The 20,140-nt window shown below is 45.4% G+C and overlaps 2 protein-coding genes across 2 annotated transcripts in view; one reads left to right on the top strand and one right to left on the bottom strand.

Moving 5' to 3' along the window:
- Window positions 1-591: 591 nt before the first annotated feature.
- GTF3C4 (general transcription factor IIIC subunit 4) lies at window positions 592-7,635 on the bottom strand (the record flags this gene model as incomplete). The annotated part of the gene is made up of 5 exons (XM_084272656.1): window positions 592-656; window positions 2,282-2,370; window positions 3,281-3,411; window positions 4,678-6,498; window positions 7,306-7,635. 5 exons carry the CDS (start codon window positions 7,633-7,635, stop codon window positions 592-594), a joined length of 2,436 nt encoding a protein of 811 aa, XP_084128782.1.
- A 299-nt stretch (window positions 7,636-7,934) lies between these two features.
- The window catches only part of DDX31 (DEAD-box helicase 31), a 48,567-nt gene continuing 36,361 nt past the window's right edge, over window positions 7,935-20,140 (top strand). The window contains exons 1-13 of the mRNA XM_084272657.1: window positions 7,935-8,010; window positions 9,387-9,640; window positions 9,819-9,894; window positions 10,365-10,408; window positions 10,801-10,871; window positions 11,464-11,528; window positions 12,349-12,393; window positions 13,915-13,956; window positions 15,650-15,714; window positions 16,490-16,609; window positions 17,026-17,132; window positions 17,871-18,106; window positions 18,414-18,590. Coding sequence (XP_084128783.1) covers window positions 7,936-8,010; window positions 9,387-9,640; window positions 9,819-9,894; window positions 10,365-10,408; window positions 10,801-10,871; window positions 11,464-11,528; window positions 12,349-12,393; window positions 13,915-13,956; window positions 15,650-15,714; window positions 16,490-16,609; window positions 17,026-17,132; window positions 17,871-18,106; window positions 18,414-18,590 — 1,377 coding nt within the window. The 5' untranslated portion in view covers window position 7,935. The remainder of the gene's footprint in view (window positions 8,011-9,386; window positions 9,641-9,818; window positions 9,895-10,364; window positions 10,409-10,800; window positions 10,872-11,463; window positions 11,529-12,348; window positions 12,394-13,914; window positions 13,957-15,649; window positions 15,715-16,489; window positions 16,610-17,025; window positions 17,133-17,870; window positions 18,107-18,413; window positions 18,591-20,140) is intronic.

Raw genomic sequence — 20,140 nt, 5'->3', positions numbered from 1 at the left:
AGCAGCTATTCTTCTAGGCTTTAAGTGAAACTAACACAATGGCCAATCTCTCTCACATGGCTGTAACAGGCACAGGCTTCGCTCTGCAAGAAATTAGAACCACAAATTATTCTGATGGTTTCATATCCTGCAGCAAGTGCCAGTGCTTGTTAAAAAGCAAATGAGAGCACTGCGAGCTGAAGCCTTTGCTACCCACCAAGACCACTGAGGAGGCAGCTCCGCTGTTCCCATCCCAGCTTTTGGGAAATGATACAGTTGTCAGGCAGAAAGGACAGTTCACACTGTGAGCTCAAGACTGTAGCTCCTTTTCAGTAAAAGGAAGCATGTCCAGCTGCTGATGGGGGGCACTTCCAATGGGGTGCATCTCCAAACTACTTTATGAACTTGCTCTTCCCAGATGTACTCCTGTTTCTGGAGCATGGAATGGGTTCTGGACTTCAGGAGTTTTTAGAACCTCCCATGTTTTATTTACAGGGTTGTGGACAATGTCTTCCCCTTCCAGTAAAGTCTGTATTCCTGCACTTGATATCCTTCCAGACCAAAGGGAGCTTATGCAGCAGAGAAAATACTTTCAATCTTTACGCTGCTCCTCTAGAACACAGGAGAATCACAGAATGTGCAAGGTCCTTGCAATAACCTCTTGATCCATTCAGGGTCTGCAAATAAGAAAACAAGTTGTTTAAAGCTGGAGGTAAGAGATGAACACATGAATGATGCCTGAGATGGACAAACTAGATAGTAATCCTGAAACAGTTTGTATGTATTCACCATGCATTCAAAAGGAATCCAACCTTCATTTCTGTCCTGAAATGTCAAGAAATGACAGTTTAAATCTCACTTCAGCAGGGGTCAAAATTAAGGTGAAACAGCCCATGCTGTATCATTCTATACTGGAGTGGTTTTACCCCAGCTGAGAGCCAAGATCCACGCAGCTGCCTGCTCTTTAAAGGAAAAGAGGAGGGGGAGAAGAGGGGGGAGGGGGGTGTGAGGCAAGGGAAGGGAAAAGGAAGGGGCAAATAACAACCCCAAAACCAAGAAACTAAAAACCTGTGGGTTGGGATAAGGGTAGTTTACTAGAATAGCAGAAAGATAAAATATAACAGTGATAACAGTGTCTCACCAAACCCACAGCTCAGGCTGTGCCACCCAGAGCCGTCCCGGAACCCGACTGTCCCCCAAAAACCATGTGTCCTGGAGCCGCCCCCTCCTCCTCCCATCAGCCCCCTTTATACTGAGCAGGACGTAATTGGCATGGAATACTCTCCTTGGCCAGTTTGGGTCACCTGTCCTGGCTTGTCCCCTCCTTTCTCATTAACAGAAATATAAAGAACTGAGAAAGTCCTTGACTGTCTGACAGCAACTAAAACCATCAGGGTGTTATCAGCACTGCTTCCATTGTAACACCCAAACACTCATTCCAGCCGCTGCTACAGAAGTGAACTCCATCCTGACCAAAACCAGGACATACACTCATCTAAATGGCTACATAGGAAAAAAAAATGTAAAGGATTGCCATGCCACAAATGTAGCATTCATATTTTCTGTAGTCAGATCCTTCATGTAATGCAGTCCTTGGTATCTCTTTCTTCATCCCTCTCCAGTATAGAGAAATTAAGTTTACAGCCTCTCTATACAGAGGTGTAAATTCAGTAGTTGATCCTTAGTGCTGACTGGAACACCCGCATATCCTGGGGAGAGGAAAAGCATCACCTACAGTTTAAGACAAACTGTTAGAGCACTCCATGGTGTTTTTAAGTGTACCAGTTGGGAAGAAAACAATTTTCCTGCACAGCTTGTCCTTCCTCACACTCTGAAAATACAAAGCCAAAAGGTTGACTGGCCCCCACAGCCTGCCATCATGTCTGTAAGATGAACTTGGGGCAGGTTTGGGACCTAAGCCAGCAAGGTGCCAACTATTTCTTAACCTGTGCTGGATGAGTAGAGCTTGCACTGAAATAGAATGTCAAAGACCTTCACCTCACTGAACAGTAATATATTCAACTTGAATAGAAACTAACTGTTGTAGCACTCCAGTGGGGATCATGTATTTACCCAGCTCTCATTAAAATGTAGTATTTATAAATTGGTTTCTGCAGTGACTATTTTGTAATTAACATAAGCCACTAACGCATGGACAACAGGACACTGTGAAATGCAGAGCACTAGTGCTTCACCCCCTAACTGCCTAAAAGGGAAAACTCTGAAATTCATTCAAGTCATGTTGCAGGTAAGGTTTAGGAATGTGGAATCCTGCCCCTCTTGGCCACAGGAACAGTTTTACCTTCTGGGGTTGGATGCCGTGCGATGCTGTCGTGAAGCAGACACCTCCTGTACACCAAACTCTGACAGGACTGGTAGGTTAGAAAGCACCTGTGAAAGGACAAATAGTTTTATCAAGTGGCTTGGGGTTGGGCTTGGTTTTCTGACCTGTTCCTGTACCCTGACTGGATTTTGTTCCCAATAGACCTTGCTTTCTGAGAGTAAGAGTAGTAATGAGCCTCATGAATCACAGAAAAATAGGGTTAATTTATCAATTCAGCTAAATGAAACTGCACCAGTGTACCCAGTTACATGTGGTCACAAAAAAAAGGCCAAAAATCAATATACCACTGAAAAAAGTTTCATCATTAGCCAAAAGATTTTAGAATACAGTAGAAGGGGCGAAAAGCTTGAGGTTATGGCACAGAGGAAGAACCACGTTGTCTTTACAGAAACAACTATCTGGCCAAACTAGCACCATAGTATCTCTAGGCAAAGGTTTTTCTTTGTGACTGACTACAGGCTTGCCAAGTCACCCAGCATAATCACCATGTAACCAATATGCCAAGGCTGAAGATTTCCTTTTCCAGATGTTCCAGAATTAGTCTGAGTTATCAGTATGGCTGTTTCCAAATTTTTTTTGTTAAATTACTTTGTTTTCAAGTGCTGAGGTAGCTAGAACAAACCCTCCTTCACATGCCATTTGAAAGAAGGACTTGTGTTTGATTCTCCCTCACCCACTTTCTCCCTGCCCCATCCTCCCCCTGCTTGAAGAAAAACAGTTAAGATGATCAAAAACATTTTATTTTAAAAGGTGTACTGGTAAGGGAACCAAGTCTGGTCTACAATGCCCTCTCTCATGGAAGAGGACAGGTAAGAGTCAGCAAAGACTGCAATTACCTGCAGTACAGATAACATGCTTCATGTCTTCTTACTCCAGCACTAAGTGGTTTAGATTAGCTATTTAAGCATGTTTAAGTTATCCAGAGGAGAGCAAAACAACTCTTCAAGAACCAATTACCTGAGCCAAATATGTCCATTGGAGCAGACTGCCTGTTTGCGGTCAGTGAACGGCAGGATCTCTTTGCACAAGCTGCAGTGCTCTGGAAAAGTCTGTTTGTTCATTTTCTTTAAGATATGCCCAATCAGCACCTGGGAACACACAGCAGTCAGCATTGTTTACAGCAAGACAGCTGCCTACTGCAAGGTGGAAATGTCCCTCAGGACATTGTGATTTCAGAATCTAACAGAGGATGCAAAGATCTGGATCTTCACTGCATTCAAGGAAAGAAAAAGGTAAAAAATGTAATTCTCTGATAATTATTAGTGCACTCTCATGTTGTTGTCATCTCCTAAGTATTTCTGTCCCACAGTAGAGAGATACAGAACTTCAGAGCAAGTGTGTCATGTTAAGCTATTTGTAAGTTTAAGTGCTGAAGACACTGGGATCACACCACTGACCAGAACAGTGGTGCTTCCATGTTCTCATCCCTATCACAGTGCATATGCTAAAAAAATAATGATGTTTGGAAATTACCTGGATGCATGTCTTCAGCAGTCACCTCAGACTGCACCTAATGTTTACAGTAGAACATTTATTGGATCAAATTTGTCTTTGACATTTCAATAGATATAAATTGCGTCCCAAGGACCTTTAAATTGTGAAGCAAACTGAATAGATAAAATAGAATTTGGAAGTCAGCTTTCAATCACTATAAAAAGACGACTCTTCTCTACAAGATAGGAAAAGCAACCTCTCAAACTTTCAATCTATAGTAATTGGATGCTAGAAAAACACAGCTGTTCTGCCAGAATGCTTTCCTAGTGAAGTACTGATGGCCACACTGCATGGCCTGCCTGCTGTTACATCCAGCAGAGAGACCACGTTATATCAGTAATGGAAACGTGCTTCCTTCCTCTGTCCTCCTGGAGGCAATGTAAAGGATGTAAGTACTGAAAAGAACTCTTCTCTGCTTAAAGAGGCCTCAGAGACATCACAGCATTCTGGTCATCTAGTCTTAAGAGCCGGGAGGCTTCCTTTGTCTGACATCTGTAATCAGAAATCTCCACTGCCCAGCACAGGGCTCACGGGTCACTTATTTCCTCAGTACATGTTCTAAGCCCACCAACATCATTGGAATACCCACAGTTCTCCCCATTGTTCTGCAAAAACTCAGGCATGCTTATTCTTTATTGTACCTGATCCACATTTCAACATCTGTATTGCCATTCCCTCCTGCGCCACAATTTGAAGGAAGGACAACATAAACTGTATGCTCTATAGAAGCTGACTGGCAAAGATGACATGATTACAGGTCTCTGTCCCACCCCCAAAGGTGTATTTTCATTTACGGATTCGGAGGGGGAGAAAGAAGTCAGTTGCAATACTGAATCCCCAGAGCATAGAGGTGCACTTACTCGTGCTGTTCTGTCATCATAGCCATCATCGGACATTAAGAAGTCACAGACTCCTCTGGTGGGAATACTGGTGTTTTCTGTAATCCATGTGTGCAGATAAACTTCTCCCAACACCCGTTTCATATGTTCTCGTGTCAAGTGCATTTCTACTGCCTCAATCTGTGCCTGTATTTCAAGAAGCTTTTCTTCCATTGGCTCGCGGCCTCCTATGTCACTTGACTGAGGAAGAGAATCATCTGCAGTGTCATCTATGTCCATACCTTTGCCTGTGTCACATAGGCTCTGCTTGCTGGCTTGTTTAGAAGTTCCTTCCTCTTGATCCTCTTCAGTGCTGCCCATCCCAGGGGAATCCGATATCAAGATTTTTGCATCCTCGTGTGAAGGTCTCCACATGACCTCTGAGGGAGCTTTCTGCATTGACTGGTACAAAATCCTCAGGAGGAACAGTTTAAACCGCCAGAAGTAAGTGGAACCACAGCTCTCAATCTTTTTATCCAGGGCTTCCTGTAAGAATTGAGGAATATGCTTATCCTTCAGAATTTTCCAGCGTACAAGATCTGTCAAGTCCACTTGCCGGAAGAGGTTCTGAACAGAAGATTCCAAAAGCTGCGCAGCTGCCTCCTCAAAAGTCTTAAGGGTTACAAACTGAACTTGGTAGTTCTTGTTAACGGGGTGAAGACCGTTAGTCATGCCCTCTGTTGTAATAATTGCTAAGTAAGCACCACACGGGCTAACAGCTATTCCGTGAGTCCTGACAGAGCCAAACACTTCTGAGAGCTTAATCAGCTGGTGCTCAAACTTTAAAGCCAGATCTGTGAATATAGGAATGAGCTGCCTTACCTTTCCATCACTGGAGCACGTGTACACTGTGCCGTTCTGTTTGTCTGCTGTCAAAGATACGATTGGCAACGAATGAAGCCCTGTCACGTGGGAGTTATGGACATTCAGACCCGCTTTGGATATCAACAGGAGACACCAAAACACATAAGGTCCTCTTGCAGCCACCACTAAGCTACAGCTACATTTCTGGTAGGGGTGGTAGAGAGGGATACATTTGATGCTATGCACTGGCAACTGGTCCATTTCGTGCCATAAGACTACAGGTTGTCTCAGCGTAAAGTAGCCTTTGACTGCTTTTAGATTGACAGGGAGGATCTTAACCGGTCCAAAATCACTCCCCACAATAAGTCCACTCATCTTGCGGTTGTTGTGCTCATATTCCCACCAAGACAACACGCTCGGGGAATTTATTCCAGACTCTATGGTGTTGCAAGAAGTAATGGATTCCTTACCCAGAAACGGCAGCTGAAATTGCCAGACTGCGATGTTACCGTTCTCAAAGAGCACTGCCAAGAGCACGCTGCCCACATCCCGGCACTCGTTGTTGTGTTTCACCTGCTGAGTGGTGCAGATGCCCGACCACTCCATGCGCACTGGGGTCTGCATGCTGTGCCGGCGCTGGAACTCGGAGAAGTCTCCCAGTTCTCCCCTGGGAGCGTCAGCCTTCGAAAGCCTGTAACTGGCTTCATACAAACGCTCCCCATAGATCTCTGTCAGGTCCACCAGCTGCACCCACTGCAGCCTGTTGAGGTTGGCGTGGATGGTCAGTCGGTTGTCCATGGTTAAAGCTGCAAGCAGGCACCTGCCGTTCGCGTCACAGCCCAGCGGGGACCAGCTGGAGTACTTGAATCCTCTCATAGGTGGCAGTGACTTCCCCTCAGGATTGAATACTCGGTCTAGCATGAAAGTCTGGCTAACTGTTGGATCCGTTGAACTGGCAAACTTCTCCTTACATTCTGCTACCTCCTTTTTCGGACCAACCTAAAAGATAACAGGAAAAAAAAAATTAAAATAGTTGTAGTACCTTTTCTTTCTTTTTCTCCTCTAGGAGAACTTTTCCTAGAATTAATTCCCACTTGAAATACAGCATCCCCTATCGTGCCCGATACTACAGTGTTCCAATGGTTAATTAACGTCACTCTTGAAGACTTAAGTATCATTGTTGAATTTCGTGTGATTTTAAGTATCATGGTTTGAATTTGTGTGATTTTGAGAGTCAGCAAGTGAATCCTTGACTGCTGAATCAAAGAGCCTGTTGTCATACCTCTGACCTCAAGTGTGTACCTGGCATAACATTCAAACTGTAAAGCATTCAATATTTCAACTCTGCGTTATCCTGCATTCTCAGCACTGTTTAGGAAGGAGAGTTCAGATCAGTTGTTAAATAAGATAAGCACTTGGCATTACCACACTGTGTGTAACTGCCCAAAACTGTTCCTGCTGCAATAATCTTTCGGCACAGACATACTTCTGCCTAAAATCTCACTGAAATAATTGTCATCGAGGTTCTGGCGCTCAAGTGATGCTCAGAAATGCTGCTCAACTCCAGAGCCCCCAACACCCACCTGACAGCAAATCACACCCCAACACTGCCGGGTCCGGGCCGGGTTCTTCTCCCCTGAGCTTTTAAACCGCATCAACCCCCGTTAAGTTGTGCGCGGGGCAGGAGCAGCCCGGGGAGAGGCGGCGCGGGGGCTCCCTCACCTCCTGGGGACGCGCAGCGGGGCAGCCCCGGGCCCCGCAGAGGGGGAGGGAGACGGCCGGCCTGGGCCGTGTGGGGCTGCTCACCTTGAGGAAACAGGCGGCGGCGGGCGCGGGCACAGCCGTGCGGTGGATGACCATCTCCTGCCCGCCGCTGTGGACGTCGCTGAGCTGCTCCAGGACGGCGATGCTGCGGGCCGTGCTCACCGACACCCGGTGGTCCTCCGACCAGGCCAGCGGCTCCAGCCCGCTGACGCCATGCTGCAGCTTCACCGCCGGCTCCCGCCGCACCGCTGTCAGCCGGAACCCGGCGCTCGGCACCGCTACCGCCTCCTCCACGACCGAGTCGAGCCCCAGCGGCGGCTTCTCCTCCCCCGCCGACAGCGAGGGGCTGCCCCCGCGCTCCGCCGCCGCCATCTTACCGCCGCCTCACGGGCCGCGGTGCGCACGCGCCGTCGTGGCCGCCGAAGCCCCCGGCCGCTCCGGTTGGGGCTGTCCTGGCGTCGCCTGCGCCGCTCCGTGAGCCCGGTGGCGCGCACTGGAGGGCTGGCAGCGCTGCGCTCTGCCTCGCCGAACTCCTGTAGCGGGGTAGCCGGCTCAAGAGAGCGGCCGTTCACCTGAGGGGCCGCCTCGGCGTCCCGTCCGCCGCCCCTCTGCCCTCACAGGCCGGGCCCGGCCCGAGGGGCGGCCCCGGGGCCCTGCGGGAGGCGGCGGGTCATGGCGGCGGACGGGACGCTGCTCCTCAACCTCAGCGCGGCGGTCCGGGGCCGTGGGCCCGGCGTCCCCAGCCGGGTAGGTGCGGGCGAGGGGGACCGGGAGCCGGCCCGAGCCAGCCCCCCGCGGCCATCGCTCTGGCGCGGCCTCGGGGTGCCGCCGCGGGGTGCCGCGGCTCTCGCCTCGCTGGACATGAGGAGTCTGGCTAGGGGCTGGCCCGGGGGAGCCACAGAAGTTACGCGGTTCGGCCTCTGGCTTTTCCCCGCAGAGACGGGTCGATACCTGCCCGGGGTGGCTCGGCGGGCGGCCGGGAGCGGGGGTTGTGGCGGGGAAAGAACCGTCAGGGAGCGTGTGGGGAGGGGTCGGTTCGAGCTTTCCCGGTCCGGGTGCGGGACGTGCTGCTGCGGCTGCTCCGCGCTGCCCTGGCGGGGTGAGCGGCTTCAGGCGCCCCGGGGGCTGACTGCTGGAGCTGCGGGTGCCGTTCTGCCCGGCCTCTGCCTCCTTCAGCCCTGCCGGGGTGGGGAGGGCTCCTGGCTTAGGGCGGGCTGGCTGCGAGCGGCGGGAATAGGCGCTTTACTGGCCGAAGTTTGAAGAAAAAAAAACAAGAACCGGTTAAAAAGATGTTTTCAGTTCTAAAGTTACCGATACGGCGCTTCTGGGTTGTTTATAGGAAGTTCCACACCGATATGTGGAAGAATTCCTTCACGGTGAGGGTGATGAAGCCCTGGGACAGGCTGCCTGAGGCGGGGGTGGGGGTGGGGGGGGGGGGAGGTCTCCTTCTCTGCCGTCATTTCACGTGTTTCAGGAGTTTTGTGGTCGTGTTGGGGGGGGAAAAAACAGTTCAATGAAAAAGGATTGTGGGGGACCTTGAAGAGCTTTGGGGACCAGAGAAAGTTAAATTTAATTTTCTTCTTCACTGTTCGTGGAGGGATGTGGGGAGAGCGAAAGTTTTTCTTCAGGTGATTGAAAGATCAGTAAAATAAACTGATTGCTGCAGAGGAAGAAATAAAGAGCTCTGAAATACTGAAAGCTGGCAGAAGCATAAATTGGATTGAAGTACAGGCCATCCCTCCTGCCCAGAGAGAGGAGGAAGCCGATGGGAGTAGCTTTAATGTCAGCATGAGATTCGTGGAGATTTTGAGAGAGGTTTTTAAAGCGTGTTCTGCTCAGTTACAGGGGAAGCTAGATGAAATCCTTTAGAGATGAGCACCATATATGATATTAGATTTCTTTTTCAGTGGTGTTCAGAGGTCTCTGGGACGGTGGTGAATCAGTTAAGAGTAGGGACAGTTTAGCTGTAAAAATAACTTGGTTCCTTTAGTCATGGGGTGGGGGAATCAACAGAATAAGGGATCTATCTGTGGGCTGGTGTCTGTGTTCAGTGTGATACCACATTGCTAATTCTCAGTTCTTAATGAATTCATGTTACCTGTGTTTTTTTATCAACATTAAAGCAGTCTAAAGCTCTGAAAAGAAAGTTCCAGTCACCGCATGGAAACCCCCCTGTGAAACGTAAATGTAAACCAACAGTAAACACCTTCCCAAAATGCACTACGGGAGCTGACGTCAGGGAAAAGGGGAGTTCACCCCAGAAATCTCTTCCTAAGAAACAGTTGACTGACAACCGAAGTGACAGCCAGAAAAGCAAACCTTTCATTAAGACGTCCAGCCTGTTTAAGAACAACCCTGATATCCCAGAAATTCACAGGTATTCTAGGCAAATGGGAGGAAAAAGAACCTTTCAATGCCTTGAAATGCAGTGTCTTGAATTCTTGCCCTTGCTTGGGCAAAGCAGTTCCTTGGACCTGTATTTTCTGTTTATGGTGAATACTATTGTGCAATCTTTAACTGCTTTGTTTTATTTTGGTTTGTTTCACCTGACTCAGAAAAGCTGTGCAGCAGGTGCAAGAAAATGTTTTCACCACAGATTCTTTTAGCCAGTTGGACCTCCACCCGCATCTGGTGAGTGGCAGGAAGGCTGTTTGCCTTGACACATGCTTTTTTTGGGGCAGGGGCCAGGTTGGAGACCTGAGAGATGCACTTTTATTTATGGTGACTTGGGCAGGCTTGCCTGATTTTGTTGCAGTCCTTAGCTCAGCGTGCTGCCAGTGTCCAGACCCATCCCCAAACACACTGTCACAGCACCCTTCACTGTTTGATGTAATATCAAAAAAACCCACAGAAAAATATTTGAAAGTGCAGTATTTTAACAAGCCAGATATTTCATGATGTACCCCAACAGTGTAAGTCTGATTAACTAAGAAATATTTTGAGAATCTGGGAATTTTTACATCCAGGTGCCCTGGACCATTATTGTAGAGAATAAGCATCAGTCTTCAGGTTTTTTTCTACATCTTGTGCTACAAAAAGTAACAAAAGGAACTGTTTGACAGTGAAACCTATTTATTGCTCTTTCTTCTCTCTTTCTTTAGATTGCCACAATAAACAACGTCCTAAAGATAAACAGCATGACCAGGTAAGAAAATTCATAGAAGGACTTTGCACTTCACTACCCCTTAAATCCCATCATCTGGGATTGTTTCATTGTATGTAACTGGTTTGTGAAGACCACAGTACCTGTTAAGCTCTCCCACAGGGTTTATTGCTTTCAAAATTTGGGACAAGAAATAACTTCTAAGTTAGACAGCAGGTTGGTTGTCAGCAGCTGAAGGTGGAACCTTGGAGTCCTGCCTTCTAGTTTGAATTTTAAAACTATCTTCTTTCTTTTTATCACGTGATGCCTATCTAGAGACTTCCTTTAGATATGCATGGAATTGGGGGATCAGCTCTTGAAACAGTGTATATTAAGACCATAGGGTTCTATCCTGTATTGCATTCATGTTTTCTAACTTGTTTTATTTGCTGCAGTGTTCAGAAGGAGACAATTCCTGTGCTACTACAAGGCAAAGATGCACTAGTGAGATCTCAGACTGGTTCAGGTCAGTATTTAATTGTCAGTCTCCTTCACTGGGGTGTATTAAACTGAATCCCAAATACAGAACCAAAGCCTCATGTTCCCAAGTCAGCTTCTGACTGTCACAGGTTGGGAATCCTGGGATGGGGCTGCTGTGACACAGTCAGCTGCTGTGCAGACCTCTGTAACCACACAGTGGTGGGAGTGGCTGATGGTGTGTTGCTGCCAGCTATCACACATGGGCCTTTTCCGAGGCTTGTGTTGGGATTTTAGATCCAGGAGGCCAGCAGAGCTAAGCAGCTCTTACCATACAACCTCAGGACTTGCTCTGCTGCTAGCTACACCTGGATGTCTCATTTCCATGGATGGGAATGTTTGTTTAGACTGATTTTAATGGCATATCAGCACCCCTCTTTTTTTTTTTAATTTAACCCTGTAGTGAATTGCTTGTCAATCTGCCCTTCTGGAAGTTTCCTATTAAATTAAAACTTCCAGAATCATGACCTCAGTTTAAGAATAGTAGGATGAGTGGTACTTCAATTCAATGGAGCACTGCAGTTGTCACATGTTTGGGTTTTTTTGATGTAAACTCTTCCAATTTTCTCCCTTTTAAAAAGGTAAAACTCTTGCCTATGGGATTCCCCTTGTACAGTCTTTGCAAGGAATGAAGTCCAAAATACAGGTAGGTGCCAGAGAATTAAATATGTTTGCTTTTGAAATTAAGATTAAGAAAAATCAAATCCAGCTCTCATTTTGTAGTCATCACTGTCTCTTCTTGATACAAAGGTCAAGCATTCTCTCTTCCCCTTTATTTGTGTGTGTTGCTTTTGTGATCCTCTGTACTGTTGAGGTGCAGATGACAGAAGAAAAAGTTACACATCCCCATCACTTCATGCAGTGGGCTGCCTTGTAAGTAGGCCAAATTGTCAAGTGTGGAGAAGGCAGGGTGCAGAAGAGGCAATGGCCTGAAAGCTGGGAGAACTGGAAACAAAGGTTACTGCCATGTCTTTAGGAGTAATAAGTGTCTAATCTTTTGACATGAAGTGAGATTTGATAATTGCTCCCAGATCATCTGGTTGAGCAGAAAATGCTGCTCTGGATCTGCCATCTCTTGTGTGCTTTTTGGAAAGAGAACATCCTGACTTTCCTTATGGATTGAAACGTTTCCAACTCACCCTGGATTGTTCCTTTCTGCAGCTGCTACCTACAGATTGTTGCTGTGCATCAAACATGAGAATATTTCTGCAACTCAGAAATACAGTGGTGAATGACATGTGTATGGAATAAAATGTTGGGTGTGACTCTGAGCAGGTTTCCAAGAGCAGCAAAGAGAAGGCAGTGCAGGACTGGTATTTTAAACACTGTTGATCATACTTTTTTCTCTAAAACTTGTACTCAAACCCTTCAGAATTCACTTTGGCAGCCTACAGCAGTTAGATGTGGAAGTGCTCTATGTATCAGTGCTACATTCTCACTGGGCTTCTTGTCTTCTCTGTTTGCAGCGCAGTGATGGTCCATATGCACTCATATTAGTCCCAACAAGAGAGGTAGGTGGCCTTTGTTCTCTCTGATTCTGAGTGTTTGAACACTGACCCTGTAGATGTGGGTCCACCAGGGACTGTTCTCCTGTTGCTCAGATCTTGCCCTGACAGAGAGAGCCCTTGCTCTCTGTATGTGTGCTGTCATTCCGGTTTGGTACTGTACCAAAGTAAGAAAGAAGGTATCTAATTTTTTTTTTCCTCATGCAGTGGCAAATAATTGCAAAAGCTGGAGAAACTCTGTAGCTCAGTGCACATGAGGAAGAACTTTGCCTAGCTGACGCGGGGAGTAAATAAACCCAATTAAATCAGCTTTGCCAATATGTAGGTTTATACAGATGTTGAATTTTTAAAGCCTTTTTTTTCAAATCCACAAGTGGATGCTGGCAATGAGGCATCCAAGAGTTGGTTTCTCCGCTGAACTCCCTTCGACTTGACTTACATTATTTGCAGTTTCACAATCACAAAGGCAATTTTAGGGGAGGGTATCAACCTTTTTTGTTGGTTTGGGGTTTTTTCATGTCAAATGATCGTAATTTCCATCTGGAGAGCTGATGGGGCTCTAGTTTGGGGCACAATGTTTTATGCAACCTGCAGTGCAGAATCTCAGCTCAGTTCCATGAAAGGAGAAAGCTCTGAAGCTATTTAAATTTTTACAGCAGCAAACTTAGTGCCTCTCTAGGATGCTGTATGAATACTAAGCACGTAGGAAGCTGTAAGCTTGTTTGAAGGGCTGCCACTGAGAGTAGTTAGGAAGATAACTTGTAATTACACTTGGTATTACTTTTACTTTGTCGTGAAAGCAACAGCCTTTCTTGAGAGCTTGGCAAATAGGATGTAGCCTGTGTAGTCAGAGCGTTTAAGAGTTTTACTCCCAGCACTAAGCTCTGCTCACATACTCATTCCATGGATGAGTCAGTGTGGCACTGTTGCCTTTCTCTGTTGTCACCATTGCCACAGCAGCAGTGGCTGTCAGGCAGCACATGAAACCCCACAGCTAAATGTTTCCTACTGACCAGACCTTCAGGTTTGCAGACTTTGTACTTAGCGTGTCTTCCTTTGCTGACTGGGAAACCCAGAGGTAGAAAGATCCAGTGGTGTGATCACTCCGTGGGTCAGGTGAGGGAATAATGTGGTCAGCCCTGACTGTCAGAAGATAACCAACTGCATTTCCTTTTCATAGCAGTTTTCTTCCAGAAACTCTGTGATTTCCCCTTCCACCCTTCCAGTGGAGCAAAACCTTCTGTGACTTCAGCTTGTTTTCTCCCTGGGGCGCTCCCAGAAGCCAGCAGAAGTCTGTATTGTCCTGAGGGCTGGCTTGTGGAGCTGAACCAGTAGAGAGGTTTTTGAATAAATCCAAATATGATAAAAGGATTATGCAAGAGAATCACAGCTTCTACACCAAAAATTAAGGACATAATCAGGATTCTACATAACTAGATTACCTTAGATTTTGAGCCAAAGTGACCTAACCATTTTTGTGGACTGGGGACTTTTTCAGAGCTCACTTTCTTTTGTTGATTTCTTTAGCTTGCCCTTCAGAGTTTTGATACAATGCAGAAACTACTTAAGGTAAGAACTCAATGCTCTGTGGTGTTCTTATGCCTTGAGCCTCTTGCTGTATACGCTAAACTGCTTCAGTTTGTGTGAATTCCACTGGATGTTTGAGGAAATCCAGCATCTGGCAAGATTTGTGAACCTTAAATATAAATCTGTTTGTCTTTAAGTGCATTTGTGTGATTTCCCTGTGGCATGTTTTAAACTATTAAATGAACAACTGAGTGATTAATTATGGCACCTTGTCACAGATGTTTTCATAACAGGCACAGTTGATTTTCACAATGTTTTGTTTTCAGAAGTACCTACCATTGTCTAGTCTGAGTTATGAATAGAAACTCTCACAATGACAAGTATGTTTTACTGAAACTAATACCAGGCAGATGGGTTTCAGATGGAGACTAGAACTTGGTGAACTGCTTTGCCAATTGAATGGCTGGCAAAATTAGAAGGCCTTTAAAATTAAATGATAGTGCTTTCCTTTTAATTGAGGCAGAGCATCTTACAGTGGGGCTGGAAGGTATCTAAATCATTTATCTGATCCACAGTCCCACTTCCACTTTCTTTTTTTTTCCTTCTTCTCTTTGAAATAATAACACATTTTCCAAGTCTTTTTAGTGCAGGAATTACTAAATTATATTTTGTTGTGTCATGATGAGGTTCAGTCTTCTTCCATAGTATTTAGAAGTTACTATAAGTGGACTTTGAGGTGGTCCTTCAAAGGATGAAGTCTGGATTGACCCCCTTTAATTTTTCTTTGCTACCTATAATGTGTAGTACCTATTAAGTCCAGTGTAAATTGTCATAGTGACTCAGAGCAGGAGATTTAGATTGTGGTCTGACTGGACCTGATTGTGTAGTTTCTGAGGGACAGAAAGGCTAGTTGAGCTGCTTTTGGCCCAAGTACTCTTAATGCCAGCTGCTGACTTTATATTGTATAGATCTTGCTTAGACATCTTCCTTATTTTAAACCCTAAAAAAAGAACTCTCTTTATAGAAACTATTCTGTTGGAGTATTTCTGGCAAGCAGTGACCCATGCAAAGTTAAGCCTGTTTACCAGCTAGGCATTTGTACAATCCTTACAAGCTGTGCTCTGCCTCTGTCCTGCATCTCCTGGGGGGTGAGGCAATGGCAGTACTGTGCTTTGATTATCTCCCCTGTAAATACTGGGCAATACTGGGTTTGATGAGGATTGGACCTCATTAAAGTAAGTGGCAAAAACTCCTGCCAATATCAGTGAGACTGACATTTAATGTTCACAGCCACAGTGATTGTGTGTGTGTAGGTCTGTGTGTGTATTTACAAACTTGTATCAGTCCTGTGTTTTTCTTACATTTTCCTTGGCTGCAGGAAGATACTGCTTAAAGGCAAGATGAAGGAATAGCATTGTAGCTTGTCTTTGAACATCTAGGCTGCATGGGGAGAAGGAAACCAATTCTTATTATGTGATTGGAAGTGGTGCAAAAATGATTGCATTTCTATCTTGCTAGACAGTGTGGGAAGCAAGTTATGTGGCTAGAACTAAAGGTGGCATTGATAGTAGCTGTGGTTGGGAGAGTGCACGTAGTCTGTACCCGTTAGATCAAATCAGATGCATGCTGCTGTCAGCCCTGGTCTGTTCTCTGTTTGCCCAGAAACATCATTTTTGGATTAGTCTGTCTCTTTATTAAGAAGGATCTATGTTGGTCTTGCTTTTCCTTTCTGTAGCCATTTGCCTGGATTGTGCCTGGAGTGCTAATGGGGGGAGAAAAGAGAAAATCAGAAAAAGCCAGGTAGGAAGCCAACTTCTTAAATTGTATTTTGGGTCCTTCTGCTATACAGCCTTTTTATCTGTTACCCTTCTTTGGAGTGCTTTGCTTACAGGGCGAGAGGATTGTGAGTTTGGATCAAGCTGTGATCCCCCTGGATCTTACACAGACACAGTGACTGGGTCAGCAGGAAGTATTCACTTCCCCTGGTTGGATCTATTTCTAAAATGTTGATGAGCCTTCTGAGAAGATGATCTCTTGTGTCAGTATTTTTTTTTCCCCCTCTTCTGACAAACACCTGTATTTGCTTACCACCGAGTGCTGTCTACAGTGTTTGTTATGGGGGAAATTGCTTTCTGGAGAAGAGATTTCCTGGTGTTAAAAATCTCTTTCTTTTCCCTTTTCAAGAATTGAATTGTAAGCTGTTAATCCAAAATGGAATTTTCATTTCTCTATGTATAAGCATACACAAAAAGAAGTTTACTCTTGACAGTAAGAAAAGTACTCCATTAGATAAGAAAACCTAGCTTTGCTTTTTTTTTTTTTAATTTCTTTATTATTGTTTCTTTCCACCATGTCTTTGTCACTGAGTATGCCTCTGAGCATCAGCGATGATCAAGGATAAAATTCAGCCATGCAAGAAATTCCAGTTCTAATGAGTGAGAAAGTACTGTCCTTGATAATTTTACTGTAGTTGTGATTTTTCACCTCTGTAGGTATCAGTTCCTTAGCCTGGGTTCCTATTCCAGAGCTACTGGTAGCCTGTAGGTTCCTTGTCCTCCTCCTTATATCTGCACAGGTTACGTAAAGGGATAAATATCCTCATTTCAACTCCTGGTCGCCTGGTTGATCACATCAAGTCCACAGAATGTATTCACTTCCGTCGCACTCAGTGGCTGATTATTGATGAAGCAGACAGGTAAATTCCAAAGTGTTTTAAGTATATCTGTAAATATATATATATATATATGGAAAATAATTACTATACCCTCTGCATCTACATCTGATAATTCACTAAACACTTTTAAAATAAGAGGGAGCGTGCACGCAATTTGAAACCATTCATGCTCAGTAGCCTCAGCCAACCACCAGATGTCTGGAATTAGGAGGAAATGTCCCCTTTGGACAGAAAATTGTACAAATACTTATTGCAGAGATTGTCTCAGTGTCTTCTGACATGTCTGCCCGTGGCAGAAGTTGAAGATGGAACATGAAGGTAGATGTACTAAAGATCTGATCAGCTCTAGCACTTTCCCTGATTCCTGATTGGCTTATGAAGGCTTTTGCCTCATTCCTTCCTTACAGCATCTTTCATCACCTCTTCTGTTTTTGTAGGATTCTGGACCTGGGCTTTGAGAAGGATGTAGCTGTGATACTCAATGCTTTAAATGCTGAGAGAGAGACACGACAGAATGTCCTGCTGTCAGCCACCCTCACGGAAGGTGGGTTATAGACAGATGGTGTCTCATATCTGAATAATGATAAACTACTGCAAAAAAAGTTGATTGAATATTGATTATATTACAGCCCAATCTGAAGCCCTTTGCAGAAATTGAATAATGCTGGTTAATTTCTTTGGGCTTATGATACTTGTTCTTCATTACTAGAATTTATGTCAGTGTACATGATCCTTGCATAAGTGTTTCTAATTCCAGAGCAAAGGCACTACAAACCTGGGAAGCACTGGTTTGTTTGTTTGTTTGCTTTACAGATACAGGACTAAGGCAAAAACCTAAAAACAGGACAGTACAGCAGTTGCTTGGTATCATACAAAGTCAGTTGCTGAGGCAGGAGTTGAGCCAGATCTCATGACTGCTGCCCTCTCGATAGAATGAAGATCTAGTTGGGTTTGGTTTGGTTTGAGGTTTCTTGCAGTTAGACAGCATTTGGCAGTCCTGGTTTTTAGCTGGTCAGGACGGTTATGTAATGTGAAATAGCACAGTTGGCTGAAGAAGAGTCTTGTTATGCTTTTGGTGGAGTCCCCAGAAACTAAGCCTGGCTAAGCCCTTAAAAGTCTGACATTTGTGGGGGCGTTCTGTCAGCCAGTGAGGCATGGCTAGTCACTGCCTTGCCCTTCACTGCTTTTCACTGGAATTGTGTTAGCTGGGGAGTTTTATGTGAATATAACCTCACAGCAGCAATGTAGGCTGAATCTCATTCATTTCTCATCTCTGATTTAGGAGTAACACGTCTGGCCGATATCAGTTTGAATGATCCCATCAGCATTTCCATAGCAGATGAAATGCAGAAGGGGCTCAAACCAGCATCACAAACAGATGGAGAACCCAATAGTTTATCAGACTGTATGGGCCAGGAAAACTTTGCTGTTCCAGAGAAGCTCAAGCAGTATGTCATGATGGTCCCCAGCAAACTGAGGCTTGTTACGTTAGCAGCTTTTATCCTTGAGAAATGCAAGGTGAGACTCTGTTTGCATTTATATTGCTGAGTAGCCTTTTGCCCTTTCCAACTCCTTTATCTGTTACTCTGTCAAGGATAGCATGGATTAGAGCTAGGGCTTTGAAGTGCAGCCTAGTGTACAGGGAGCCACAAGAGCTGAGGTGCTGTTGCGTCTTTCATGCTTGCAGTGAGATACCTGTGCAGCATGTACTTATGCATCTTTTGTGGGCTTAGTGTTTGGTGTCAAACTCTGTAATCCTTTTCTGGATAATCCTGGGAGAGGACTGTGGAAATGGTCACATGCAATTTTCTTGGTTTTCTTGCAGTTTGAAAAACACCATAAGATGATCATCTTTTTCTCCAGCTGTGAACAAGTGGAGTTCCATTATGAGCTCCTTCTAAAAGTGCTTTCAGGAGGGCTGGAGTCAGAAAAACCTGAACGTTCCTGTCTCTCCTCTGCACATTTACAGTTTCTACGACTGCATGGCAACATGGAACAGGATGTAAGTATTCTCAAAATGTCAGGATACACAGTTTTATTCCTCATTCCCTATGATTTATTGTGTGGTTATTTTGGGGAGGAGGGCAGAAGAGAGGACAGAGAGTCATTTTACCTCTGGGGCCTCACTCTTCCATCTGCTAATGAGAATAAGAATATTGTCCCACTTCTGGAAAGTACCTTGGTAGCTGTATCTGAAAAACACAGCTGAAGAGGCAAGAGGTGTTATTTCAGCAGGCTGAGGCAGCCGTTCAGTATTCCCAGTGGGTGCACTTAAACCATTTATGTATCTGTGGCTCTCTCTCATGCAGTCAAGACAGGGTTTAATGCCAAAGGAAAACCTCATCCAAGCCCCAAAACATTATTACCCAGTAAGTTGCCCGCATTAGATGAGGATGGAGCAGTTTGGCTTTGGTATTGAAGTGTCTTGACAGACGGCTCTTTTCCCTGCGATGGAATAATGGCAATAGAACAGTGACTACCCCAAGAATATGCCTAGGTTTTAGCCAGATAGGCCTGAATGATGAGATCAGAGCTTGGTGCAGAGGGCTGAGAGGCCAGGAGAAGTGTCAAATGAACTGTCACTGCAGTGTTTCTCAGTAGCTGAGGGACCTCCCTTGAAAATTCAGTCCCTTGTCCTGCCCTTGGTCTGTGATGGAGAGAGTTACCACTCTACTCTGAGCTGCACAGCAGAGATGGTAAATGAATAGAGCTCCTCTGCTGAAGCAAGAGGTGAAGAGCCATTGTTTTTCTGACTCATTCCCATCCTGTGGAGACCAGAAACATGTGCTTTGCTGTCCCTGCAGTCTGGCCTTTCTTCAACCTGCCTGCCTGAGCGAGCGAGCAGGCCTGGTCTGGCCCAACTCTACCCTGACCAGCTGTTAAGCCAACAGAACACCACTAAGTAGCTGGCACCAGGGGAAGGGTTTTGCCTTTTTAGTACCCAGTGTGTAATTAGTGCTTGATGTCTTCAAATTAAGAGCATTAATGGAGCTAAATTGTGGATCCCATATGGTACTGCTGAGCACGGCGGCTGTCATTGTCAACAAGATACAGCGTGCTCTCTTCTTTAATTTTTGTCAGCAGAGGGTTCAGTGTGTCAGCAAGGCCCAAGTTTCCCATCAAGTGTGTAAGGTTTCTTCTTTGCCATCAGCATAACAGGACATTCACTTAACTCCTAGCTAGAACTCTGAGGAGCAAGGCTTGAAACATGGAAACAAGGGTATTTTGGAAGGAGGTAGCGAAAGGGACAGGAAGGAAACCAATATGGTGTTTCTGAGTCCAGAGACAGCCTGAGGTCTGAAAAGGGAAAGAGTAAATGGAATATGATCAAGGGACTGTGAGTCTGTAGATGTTTCCCACAATTGAGTAGAGGGAATGTGGGTGAATAGGTGATGCTGGCAAGTGAAGACCAGATGCTACTGAGGCCTTTGGTTACTAGTGCTCAGAAATTGTCTTGTGTGAAAGCAAAACAGTTGTGATGTCAAATGGGTTAGAGAATCTGTTTCTGTTGCTTTTGTCAAGAAAAACCCACACCCCTACGTATTTAGCTAA

Source organism: Gallinula chloropus (genome assembly GCF_964237585.1).
Source record: "Gallinula chloropus genome assembly, chromosome: 18".
Lineage (NCBI taxonomy): Eukaryota > Metazoa > Chordata > Aves > Gruiformes > Rallidae > Gallinula > Gallinula chloropus.
This window is presented reverse-complemented; position numbering and strand designations above follow the sequence as displayed.